General features: G+C 54.2%; 1 protein-coding gene across 14 annotated transcripts in view; it reads right to left on the bottom strand.

Annotated features, from left to right (window-relative positions):
* The window catches only part of GRAMD1B (GRAM domain containing 1B), a 262296-nt gene that overhangs the window by 34438 nt on the left and 215033 nt on the right, over positions 1-12825 (bottom strand). For all 14 annotated transcript variants that reach the window (XM_031015830.3, XM_031015835.3, XM_055355808.2 and 11 more), the window contains one exon: positions 9302-9322. In XM_031015830.3, coding sequence (XP_030871690.3) covers positions 9302-9322 — 21 coding nt within the window. The remainder of the gene's footprint in view (positions 1-9301; positions 9323-12825) is intronic.

The following is a 12825-nucleotide window of genomic DNA, read 5'->3' as shown; positions in this document are numbered from 1 at the left end:
GTGCTCACTTCCCACCCAGCAACATGATACCCAGAAACTGCCTTAGCAAATCCTCCTTGGAAATCCCATGAGCCAGTTGAATACACAGAAATCCTGCCCTTTGAGGGCTTACAATCTTGTTTGTTTGTTTGTTTAGACAGAATCTCGCTCTGTCACCCAGGCTGGAGTGCAGTGGTGTGATCTCGGCTCACTGCAACCTCCACCTCCCGGGTTCAAGCGATTCTCCTGCCTCAGCCTCCCGAGTAGCTGGGACTACAGGTATGTGCCACCTCTCCCGGCTAATTTTTCTATTTTTACTAGAGATGGGGTTTCGCCATATTGGCCAGGCTGGTCTCAAACTCCTGACCTCAAGTGATCCACCCACCTCGGCCTCCCAGAGTGCTGGGATTACAGGAGTGAGCCACCGCGCCCAACCCGAGGGCTTACAATCTTAAATTTAAAAAATAAAATAAAAAATAAACTAAAAAGAAAATACGTGCCCACAAATGAGGAGCACCAGGGGTGACAGATGAAATCAAGTGCAAAACCTGGGACGAGCCACGCACGGCCAAACGGAGACACCCGCACTCCACCTGTGATGCACTGACTACCTACACAGAGACAGCACTGCTGACCCTCAGCCTAGGGTGTAGCCAATGGCTACAAAAACAAAACAAAACGACAACAACAAAAAACTTAGAAAACAACATTCCTCTGGCCCCTATATTAGTTTCAAACTGGCACTGAGATATGGAATCAAGATGGCCCCTTAGCCTCTTAGAACAGAGTCCACACACTGAAAACCCCAGCTTGACCACCTGATCGCCAGTGAGTTCTCATTATGCCTAACTGACCTTCTAGAGCTGCTATGTGGCTAACATGGAGTTATCATCACCTACCAAGCACAGCCATAAGCCATGTGCATGTGGCACTGCATCAGACCCCAGATTATTTTTATTATCCCATTTTGCACTTGAGGAAATTGAGAAACAGAGAAGTTAAGCAACTTGGAGTGGAATATGAGTGAGGCAGTCTGACTCAGTGCTGTCTGAGCCCCTACTCTGTGCTGCCTCTGGAGGGTAACTGCTCCTGGTCCTCCTGCCAAGAGGAAGCAGAAGGGCTTCCCCAAAAGAGCACACTCCCTTGAGAATGAGATATTCACCTGCTTTGCGGCCCTCGCTAGCCTTCCAAGCCCTCTTCTAGGTCTTCATACTTACAGAGTTCCAGTGTCAGCCTGAGGAGCAGCCGACCAGGAGACCCCAAACACACTTCAGGTGAAACTGGATGTCAGGCCTCCAACCCCCTGAAGCCCCAAGTCTTCCTATTTCTAATTTCCTGTCCTAGTGCCTTCTCCCCCTTGCTTCTCACATATCCAGTAACAGCTCAGGTATCCACAGAGGTGGAGGTACAGGGCATTTGGCCACAATCTCCAACCCGCAGGCAAATCAACGGGGCCACGACTTTCCTTAAAACAAAGCTGTAGCAGTGGCAGGGAGAGGGGAGGGTGAATCCAGCCCTGGCCTGCTAAGTCAGCCAGTCTGGAAACTCCTTTATCCAGGCTTCCCAACACAAGCCTATTTCACAAGGCTGTTGTGTGCATGGCAGGCTCATCAGCTGGGCATGCTGGGTCTGCCACCATGCAGCCTCTCGAAGCCAGAGACCCCAGCCCTCTCCCTCCTGCACCCCCAAAGGCGGGGCCTGGCTCACCTATTTCAATTTAAAATGGTCAAATAATTTCGGTTCCAAGATTGTCACATCTGGGGCCTTTGGGTAGGAGAGCCAAGTGGCATAACAAGAGTGCAGAACTACCACAGAGACTCAGAGAAACTGGGTCACACACTCACGGCTGGGATTTCCTCAGATCCGTGCCAGCGACGGTGTTCGACGGCAGCAGGTGCATGGCCAAGCTGCTTCAGGTACCACTGCAGCAGCTGGCTCTCCTGCTCCAGCAGAAGGCTCCAGAGGACCCCCGACTCTGTCAGTGATTCCATTGCCCAGCACGGCTGCCCCTCCCAACGACGCCCGGCTCCCTGAGCACTGACTCCCGACTGTCCCCACACAATGAAAACAACTGGTCTCCCCTGGCTTGACTGTGGATGGGTGGCCTTTGGTTTCTCGGCAGAGGGCCTGTGTGACTCTGACAGGTGTCCTTTCTGCTCCTAGAGCTGCATGCCCAGCATGAAGCTTCACAAGTGAGCCGAGGTGGTCAGCGTGGTTCTCAGGACAAGCTGGCCGGCCAGACTCCCATGGCGGGCTCTGCTTTCTTCTCAGCTGGTCCACGGGCAGAGAGTAGCCCAGAGGTGGTGTGGTCACGCACCTCCACCTGGTCAGTGCAGACAGTCACCCTAAGGGTCCAGAGGACGCAGATGGCATGGCAGGTGCCCAGGGCCAGCTGGAGGTCCGGGAGGCAGGCCCCTGGGTGGACAAGCAGATTCTGCAGGACAAGGATGATCCACAGCCGGGTCCAGGGTCTAACCCTGCCAATCACTTAGACGCAGCAGAGTGACTCATCGTTGGTCTGAAACTCCAGCAAAGGAACCGAATGCCCAGCTCCCCAGTCCTGGTCTGTCCCATAGAGTGGCACGTTTAATCAACCTCTACCCTGGGCGGGCACTGGACTATGACTCACAGCCCTCACCCAGGCAGAGCAGCCACCACTGGCTGCAGCAACAGGGCCTGCTCTCAACCCCAGCCCAACACACACCCCTTTCCTCAGCCCCTGCTCTGCTCGCCTGACCAGCAAACAGCTTCTTTGTTAGAGTCACCCGTGGCAGAGAGGGAGGGAAGAAGGGAGGCAGGGCGGGTGGGCGGGAAGAGCTGGGCCCTACACATGCTTCAAGTTACAGGATCTGGGTGATGGTCCCAGCCAATGTCCTCCAGTAACCCCCAGCTGAGCCTGGCCTCCCCAGCAGATGTTTCCTGCAATGGAAAGTTGCTGGCCAGGGCTCCACATGGAGGCGTGGAGTAGGGAGGGGAGGTGGCAGGGCACTGCTGTTAGGATGAAATCTGAAATGTGAGACGCAAGTTGCCAGGGACTTCTTGGAGACACTCTCACACCTCACCAACCCATCCATCCACCAACTTCCCCAAAGCAGCAGTAGCAGCCCGGGGATTTTGCTGATCCAGTTTCAGACATGCTGGTGGTGGAGACGCTGAGATCAACAGCTTCGGGATCTGTCTGAGGCACCCTCTTCCTTCCCATGGACCCTATACAACCTTCAGCATTAGCAAGAGGGGGACCAAGCCCAAAAAGACTGTCAGATCTTCAGGTCAAAGTAGCAATACTAAAAGCACAGATTTTGGTCCTCAAAGCAGCAAAATCCAGGGAAATGAAAGCCAGGCCAATGGGGCAAGAAAGCCTCCAGACCAAGAAGCTAGGGACAGGGATGAGACAGCAGTGGGGTGGGGAAGATGTGGATTCCCAGGAAAAGTCAGACCCTTAAAACAAATGGGGCTGCTCCCTCACCCTTCCCAGCTCTGCCACCTTGCCAGGAGGGTCTTGGCCCGCACAGGATTAGGAATGGTGCTTTTGTCTTAGGAGTCTTGGTAATTTAATACAGCAGCCCCCAAACTTTACTGTACTTCAAAATGGCCCAGTGAACACATGTAAAAACGTGGATTCCAGGCTGGGCACGGTGGCTTATGCTTGTAATCCCAGCACTTTGGGAAGCCAATGCGGACGGATCACTTTAGGTCAGGAGTGCGAGACCAGCCTGGCCAACATAGTGAAACCCCGTCTCTACTACAAATACATATATATATATTAGCCATACATGGTGGCAGGTGTCTGTAATCCCAGCTACTCAGGAGGCTGAGGCAGGAGAATTGCTCGAACCTCAGAGGTGGAGGTTGCAGTGAGCGGAGATCACACCACTGCACTCCAGCCTGGGCGGCAGAGAGAGACTCTCAAAAAAAGTAGATTCTAAAGATGCTAATTTAGAGGAACCTGGATTCTCCCAGGTAAACAGTGTTGGAGAAAGTAGAAGAGTCTGACTCCTCCCGCAAACCCTCCCCTAACAAACTCTTACAACCCTCTCTAGATAGACACCCCACGGATGCAGACGCAGCTCTCCATTCATGGTGTAGCATGTCTCACTCTGTCTGAAGGACACCTCCAGGAAGGATCTATGCCTCAAACAGGTTCATATCTTCTATTGCACTTGCCGTGATGTGTTTCAAGGACAGGTTGAGCATCCCTAATCTGAAAACGTGAAACCCTTTGAGCCCCAACATGATGCCGCAAACAGAAGACTCCACACCTGACCTCACGTGACAGGCTGCTCATGTGACACATTCCGGTCACAAACAAAGGTTTGTAGGAATGGAACACAGTCAGCACTTTTCTTTGTGCATAAAATTATTTAAAATATTATATAAAATTATCCTCAGGCTATATGTATAAGGGATATAGGAAATAAATTTGGTGTTTAGACTTGGATCCCAAGATATCTCATTATATATATATGCAAATATTCCAAAACCCAAAAAAATCAGAAATCCAAACCACATCTGATCCCAAACATTTTGGATAAGGGATACTGTATCAGGTGCTAAGAAAGTATTTACCAAGTGAATGCATTCCTTATCTACCTCTCAAAGGATGCCTGTTGACACTGCATCTTACATGTACACACAAAGATCCCTGATTCTATATGCTAGGCGTGTCAGTGCCTGGTTGCTGCCAACACTCTCCCCAGCACACGTGCAAGCTTCTCTTCGCCCTGCATGTCAGCCCTATCCCGAGCAGCGTGGCAGGCAAACGTAGCAAGTCCATTTTCCAAGGTGATCAGAATGCCTCCCTTGGGGTGACACCAGATCCCAGTATGTAGGCTGTAGGTAGCTCCAAGAGGCTCTGGATCCTTACAGTAACTACCCGAAAACATTTGAGTATTGCTACAGGCCAAGTGGCTGCCTGGGCTGTAAGGGGTGAGACAGAGACAGAATACGCCCTGTGAGATAAAGCCCTGGGAGATGAGTGCCGTACGCAGAAGGCTTTGTCTCCCTCATACCCATGCCAAGGGCTGGGCAGGGCTGGATGAGAGCCAGCACAGAAGGAATTGACCCTGGGCTAAACATTAACTCTACGGCAAACACCAGGAGCTGGGACCAAGTGGTACCCTCTTCCCAGGGACGGCGAGAAGGAGGGGGTGGTGGAGCCCAGGAGAAAACAGATGGATTTCGGTGGGGCATTGATCTCAGCTAGGAAGAAACCAGCTAAGATCCACACAGGAAACTCTGACCTTACAGCCAAATCTGGATAGGCAGAAGGTAGATGTGGGACAGGAGATGAGGAGGTAACTGAGCAAAGGAGGGAAAGGGAGACTGAGGCAGGCATGGGGGCTATGGAGAAGGGTAGAGAAGGGGTGGGGCTGGGCTGGGCTGGGGGCTCATCTGAAAAACTCAGGAAGGGAGCCAGGAAGACCCTTCAAGTTGGGAGTAAATAGAGAGGGGAGACAGACAGAGGAGGAGGAGCAGTGTCAGTCCTGGAGCAACACCAGGTTCGAGGCAGGTCTCCTACCCTCTCTGCTGCCCAACCCAACACCCTGAATTCCATTCCTACAAACCTTTGTTCTTTTGCTTTCTCGCTTGTGCCAGCCACTCCCCAGGCTTGGCACTATCCCTCCCTCTCCTCCACAAAGCTGCAGCCCTAACTGCAGGTGCTTCAGGCAAGCAGGGTGCTAAGTCTCAGGCGGCTGCCAGGGTCTGGGCTCCTGTGCTCTGATCTCAGAAATGCTCCTTCTGGGGCTGCCATGGAGAAGACTGCCCGCAGGAATGCGCCAGGAGGCCAAGGAAGGAAACCCCTGTGATGTTATGCCCCGTTGGGGGCTGAGGGGGAGTAAATTTCACCCCTCCTGCCCCAGTGGCCCTGGCCAGGTTGCCCCTCAACTCTGCCCTTGGCTCCCTGCTGAAGGCAAAACCCTATTTCTGCTTTTCCCTCCGTCTCATGTCTACTAGGGCAGCTCCCTTGATCTGAAGGCCCTGATGAATATGACTGGGGTAGTAGACTGGGGCTTCGGGGGTAAGGAGGAGTACATATAATTGGGTATGGGAGGACTCAGGGCACCTGTAGATGGCACTGCCTTCAAACCCCACTCTGGACCTGACACTCTCCTGCTATGGCCTCTCCCTGTGTCCCTGGGGTCCAGCCACTTGCCTCCGCGTGACTCACTCTTTAGACCAAGCATGTTTGTCATCATGGCAATGGCTCCTCCCTGGCTAGTCATGTAAAAGGAAATGCTTTTGTCTTCTGCAGAGAGGCAGCAGGTGAAGGGGGAGGCTGGGGCATGGGCTGGTTGGTGGCTGGGCTTCTTTTCCTACCAGACCCAGGCTGCTCCAGTGGGCCTGAATGCTCTTGCCACTATCAGCGATTCTGCAGGGCACTGGCCCTCACTGCCCTGACTCCAGCCAGGGGTTTCCTAAGCATCCCCAGGGCTGGGCGTTACAATGTCTTTACCTACCTGAAGGACGTCTAGTGTAATGAATGAGCCTCAGATATCAGAATGGCTGCAGCCCTGACCCTGGGATCTGGAGAGAGGTTATAGAGGGACAGTCAGCAAAGCTGAGAAGGGGAGAGGGATCCTGCCTGAAGGGCAGATTCCAACCAGCCCAGCAGAGGCAAGGCAGGAAGGTGGAGCTCCCTAAAGGAACACAGAAAACCAGGTCAAAGCAGCAGGGGCAGGGCAAGGCCCTCCTGAAGAGGCGCAGATGACAGCTGTGGAGGGGTGCTGCGGAGAGGAGCTCGTTCAGCTGCAGCTCCTAAGGAGGCATCTGCACATGAGAGCACGGACATGAGCACTGCACACTGAAGGAGCAGGGTGCCCTGTTACCCGAGGGCGGACCCCCAGAGGGACCGCATGAGTCCAGGAGAGGACCGCCCCACACACTCCTCAGCAAAAAGCCCCTTGTGCGCTTGGCCTCTGAGAATGAATGATCTGAGCTAAGTGGAGAGTCAGGGATGTTTCTGTAATGCACTTGGGATGAGAGGGTGGAGGGTGAAAGGAGACAAGTGAGAATTAATAGAGGAAGAGGCAGGACAAGGCTGGGAAAAGAGAACATCTCGGAGGATGATGCAGAGTCGCTGAGGTCCGACAGCTTCTGCACAGACACGGCGCACGTGGAACCATCAGAAAGCAGGACTCCATCATGCCCAGCTCCTCCGCTGGCTCTCATATGTGTCATCCGAACCCCTGACTTCTGGCCCACCCCATCCTCCAGTCAAGAGACAGCATCTGCTTCTACCCCATCGCTATGCTGAGTACTCAGGCGGAGGCTAAGGGAGAAGGAAACAGGGGGAAAGGAAGGCGGAAAGAAGGGGAGAAGTAAAGCCTGTTAGAATCAGACAGAGAGGGAAACCTAGCCGGGAGAATGGAAATCAGAGAAAGAAGCTAATGGTAGGAGATTAAAGGAAAGGAAAGGGGTAGAGTCAGAGAGCAAAGGGCTGAGAAGAATCCAAGGAAGCACAGGCTGAGACGAAACAAAAGGCTGAGCTAAAGAGCAATAAAAAGAGAAATGACAGATGAGAAGAGGAAGGAGATTAGCAACAAGGACAGGGGCTGGCCTGTCCAAACGGAGATGTCTGAACTAACAGGCCTGCAGCCATGTGGGTCCTGTTCCCCTATGGGGGCCTGAATTTGTGCGATGCTGCTCAGAAAGGTGCAAGGGAGAGTTGAGTGAGGGATGCTGGGGTCCCCATGACAGCTGGGCTGTGGGTCGCTCCCAGGAAGCTCAGCACTCATCCCCCTCCCCTCTTCTGACGCCACAGGCCAGGAAACCTCCTAGAAGGTAAGGGGGTGGCTCAGAGATAGAAGTAGAGTCTGGCTTCTCTCCCACCCCAAGATACCTCAGCCCATAACTCTCTCCACAACTCAGCACAGCCCACCAAATTCTGCCTTGTTTGCGGTGCTGGGCAGGTGGCGGCCAAGGCTTGCAGATCAACAGCACCCAGGATGGGCTGGTCACTGGGCAGCAGGATGTTGGCAGCCACAGGGCTCGTGAGCACATGCCTGACTTTGAGGAACCACCCAGCGCCAAGTAGGAAAACACACACACAGCCCACACAATTGATCTGCAACCCTGTCCCTACATTAAACCCACACCTCTCCCCTCCAGCCCATCCCCTGGCCAGAGTATCCTCCTCAGCTCTGTCCTTCACAGCCACAGCTACTCCATGCCTATATCTCCTGCTGCAGCAGAACCTGGTGTGTCCAGGGAGGGGGCAAAGATGGCTTTCCCAGGATTCATCAGAGTTAGGTGTGAGGAGGGCAGGCTCAGAGAGGCAAAGAGGGTCATGTGAGGTCAGCCCCTCCACTGTGAAGTCCCCAAAGAGCAGAACACACGGCGGGGGCCAGCTGAGAGCCTCAGACAGCTGCTCTGCAGAGGAAAACGTCCAAATCCCACCACCCAGTTTGTGTGAGTGACAGGCGGTGGCCTCTGCCAGGCCTGCTTACCCCACAACAGTTTCTAGGTATGCAGCAGCTGCACAGGGTGCCCCAGGACGACCTAGACAGCGGCCCCACGCCACACCTTCACCACAGTCCCAAGCACCAGGAGGCCTTGTAGGAAGGGCACGCTTTTGCAGCTGTTGAAGGGGTACTTGGGACAGGGGTCAAATCCCAGCACATGGGTTGACTCTTCTATCAATGGGGGAAAGTTTTCTCGCTGCATTTGCCCCGAAGTGTTAAGGGAAGAAAACTAAGTTCAGGCCCCCAGGCTGCCCCAGCACCAGAATTCTGTCAGGGTCTGGAATGGCCACTCCCTCCCTGACTGGTCTCCTCTTTTAGGGTTGATAGACCCTTGTCTAAGAGCCTGGGTGAGGCAGGGGATACAGCTGGCCACGCCTCCTTGGTCCCCTGAATGCAATCCTCCCTCCCCAAGGCTGCCCTGTCCTGCTGAAGAAAATAACCGCTGCAGCTGGTTTAGGAGCAAAGGGGCTGCTAAGGAAAGAAGCCCACAGGAAAGCCCAGTCGCACCCCACACCCCTTCCCCCCAACCTCCATTCCCCCTCCCCCAATCGCACCCCACACACCTTCCCCCAACCTCCATTCCCCCTCCCCCAATCGCACCCCACACCCCTTCCCCCCAACCTCCATTCCCCCCCATCGCACCCCACACCCCTTCCCCCCAACCTCCATTCCCCCTCCCCCAATCGCACCCCACACCCCTTCCCCCAACCTCCATTCCCCCTCCCCCAATCGCACCCCACACCCTTTCCCCCCAACCTCCATTCCCCCTCCCCCAATCGCACCCCACACCCTTTCCCCCAACCTCCATTCCCCCTCCCACTTCTCAGGTACCCAACAAGAAGGGAAACAGGAATACTTACATTATACCAACTCTGGCTTTTCTGAAAAGAGAAAATGAAAGAAAAGGTAGAATTAGTCAGGGAAGAAATGGGGGGAAGGGCCAGGGGGAAGGGCACACAGACAGCGGAGGGTGGGCAGGGAGGAGGGGTCCAAATGCAGCTGAGTGCTTCCCATGTGGTTGCTCAGGAGGGGTCCTCCTTTCTCAAGGCAGTTCCAGAAAGGAGGCCCGGGAGCAGTCCATGCTGGAAGCCCACCGCGGGCGGGGTGGCAGGCAGCGGCAGCACCAGCTAGAGCTCAACCGGAAGGGAGTCGGAGCCCCATCGCAAAGTTCTGATGGGGTGAGGGGCGCGCTGTGGGCATTGGAGACCCAGTCCCCAAATGGGCCCTGACCAGAAGCAAAATGCTGATGGCGGCCAACTCAGCCTTCTGCTCTAAGACAGCCCCCTGTAAAAGGCAGGGTGGGACACTTTCGAGGTAGAAAGGGGACTACCTAAAACTCCCTCCAACTGCACTCTCAGCAGGCGGGTGAGTAAATCCCTCCTGTTCCAAAAAATGGGCTGTACCTAAACTGCAATGGTCGGGGAGTGCCTGGGGGTTCTGCGTGGGGCAGGAGGTTGAAGCACATAATCACTAAGGGTCCATTCCAACCCAGTGGTGCCATAATTCAGAACAAGCAAAACAGACCCCACCCCAGGTCCAGAACTTAGGTGTTCTCCATTCCCAGACCCAGGAGGAAGGGGACCGAATGTGTCTCAGGGGAACAGGAGGGATAGCTAAGATCGTGCCTTGTCTGTCGTCAAGCCCTATGGCCAGTAGTCCTTCATGTACATCCCACTTGAAAGATACATGGATACGCAGATAGACAAGCTTGTGCGCACATATACACACACATACTCATACACATACACGCACAAATACACAAGCACACACACATATACACAGACACACACGCACACACACGCACACACACAACACACACACGTGCACACACATACACATACATGCACACGTGCACACACATATTCACACACAAGCACACATACACACCACACACATACACACATGCACACATGTGCGCACGTGCACACACATTCACAGACACACATGCACACATACGCACCACACACATGCACACACATCCACACGTCCACACACATATTCACACACACCACACACACATGCACACACACATGCGCATGTGCACACATTCACACAGACATGCACACATACACACCACACACACGCACGAATACAGGTACACACACATACACACACACATACACACACACCACCCGCACATGCAGACATGCACAAATACATGTGCACATGCACACACACCACACATATACACACACATATACACAGGCACATACATACACACAGAGACACACACATATACACACAGAGACACACATATATACACACATACATTCACACACACATACACACACACACACGTGCGCATGCACACACACATACGCCTAAGCTCCATCTCTCGGTGGAGCTTAGATTATTTTCAGTTTTAGGGATCGCTGGGTGGGGGAGCTTTGCTCACAGATCAATACCTTAGTTCCACCCAGAGGTCTGGATCCCCTCCACCTGGTGTTAAAGCGTCCCAACCCAGAAGGGCAGACAAGAGTAGCCATGGTCCTCGAATGTCTGCTGTGTCTAGAGGGAAGGAAGCGACTATGCACAAGGGTGGGTGTGTGCCCGCGGTGATGACCGCTGGTCATGTGATCTATCTCCCCCATTCCACCTGAACTCTGTAAAGACGGTCCACCTTCACCCCCCACAGTGAAACCAGTCCCCAGAGGAGCTGGAGGGGGCTGAGGGGCCTCGCGTGGGTGGGGCTGCTTCTGAGCAGCTTCGCCCTCACACATGCCCTCGACGGACAGGATGTGACTAGGGGCCAGTGGCAAGGCTCCCAGTCCCCCTCTGCAAGGTGCTCTCCAGGGTCACTTCCCAACCTGTCACCACGGTCCATCCAGAGGCCACACCCTCCCATCTTAGCCTCATCCCCACCTCCAATTCAGAGGTCTCAGCAGGTAAAGGGCCCAAATCCAAATATTAAAAACTATTTTTTCCTGACAAAGGTGCGGCCACATGGGAGTCCGGGACTTGAAAACTCGCCTCTAGGCATTGCAGCCAAGGCTACCCCCTTCTGGAGGGGGTGGATGGGGCAAGCAGGCTGCGTCTGGGGTCTGCGCCTAGGGATGGCTCACTTCCTGCGTCCTCACACAGAAGCCCTGATCCGAAGCCCACAGGGCAAGAGGCTGTGCAGATGTTCATTACAAAAGACACCTCCCAGCAGTAGGAAGGTGCGCTCTGGGAGCTGCCGGCCCCAGCAGCCCCACAGTCTCCTTGTGCTTCCTCAAATGCAACCCAGGTCACGAGATCCCTGCTTTACAACGGAGAAACCATGTCCCAAGCTCCCAGCTCCTCGTCTCAACGCCGTGACCTTCGTGTAAGACGCTGGGAGGAAAGGGGGCAACAGGAACATGGGCTGACAGGGGGACCCCGGATGCCTGTGACTCCTCCTGCACGGGGCTCCCTCCTGCCCCAGGTAGACAGAAGCAGATGGTCCCTTTGCATGGGCTGGCACATCGGCGCTTGTGCCTTCCAAATCTATGTGGAACAAAGTGTGAGGGTCACACACAGCCTCAGGCAGGGAAGCCAGTCCTGTCTTTAACCTGCTCTGTGATGCTCTTGTATCTGATGTTTGCTCTTTTCTAAAGCGTGGATAAGAACATGTATTAAAGAACTGAAAAGAAACGTGAAACATACCAAGGAGTAGGACCGTGCTGAGGCTCTGCCCTGAACGAGCAATCTCCAGGCAGCTTCTTACCTGCTGCCACTGAGGGGCCACAGGAAAAATGGGTCCCCCCTCCAGCCACGTCCAAAGCAGCCCCCAAGCCTGTCCACTGTGGGCAGGGGTCCCTGAACTCTGCCCAGAGGCACATTCAATCCCCGTGGTTCTGCATTCCCGGAAATGAGTCCCAAAGGCTCTGCCAGACGGGAAGGACCCAGACCCACAGGGGCAGGGAAGTCAGAGGAGCTGCCGGCCTCTGGGGGTGAGAAGGGGCGTCCCTCATCCTCTGGCTTTAGTTTGCTGTAGCGCCCCTACCTGGAGGACCAGGCCAGAGGGAAGGAAGGCACAGAACCAGGGAGCAGCGGTGGAGGCTTCTCTGACAGCTTATAAACACATGGATTTGGCCAAAGAGGAAGAAGGGAGTCAGCACAAAGACACAGCTGTTGGGGACATGCTCATTTCTATCATTTTTCCTAGAAGGTCTGAAGAGCAAGCACTTAAAGGAATGCAAGGCCCCTGGAAACAGACCCAGGTTACTGGGAGGTGGTTTCCAGAAACATCTCCCAACGCGAAGGTTCCGGGAGTCTGGAAGATTAAGGTGCGGGGTGTGGGGGAGGTAGGGGGGCAGGGACTAGGAGAGCTCTACATTTAGTAGGAGTTAGAAATAAAAAACAATTCTTACTTTGATCAGGTTAAGTCTGTCATACTGGAAAGAAAACCACAAAAATTAGATTT

The sequence above is a fragment of the Gorilla gorilla genome, chromosome 9 (genome assembly GCF_029281585.2).
Source record: "Gorilla gorilla gorilla isolate KB3781 chromosome 9, NHGRI_mGorGor1-v2.1_pri, whole genome shotgun sequence".
NCBI lineage: Eukaryota > Metazoa > Chordata > Mammalia > Primates > Hominidae > Gorilla > Gorilla gorilla.
The sequence above is the reverse complement of the archived record's forward strand: the minus strand, read 5'-3'. Positions and strand labels throughout refer to the sequence as shown.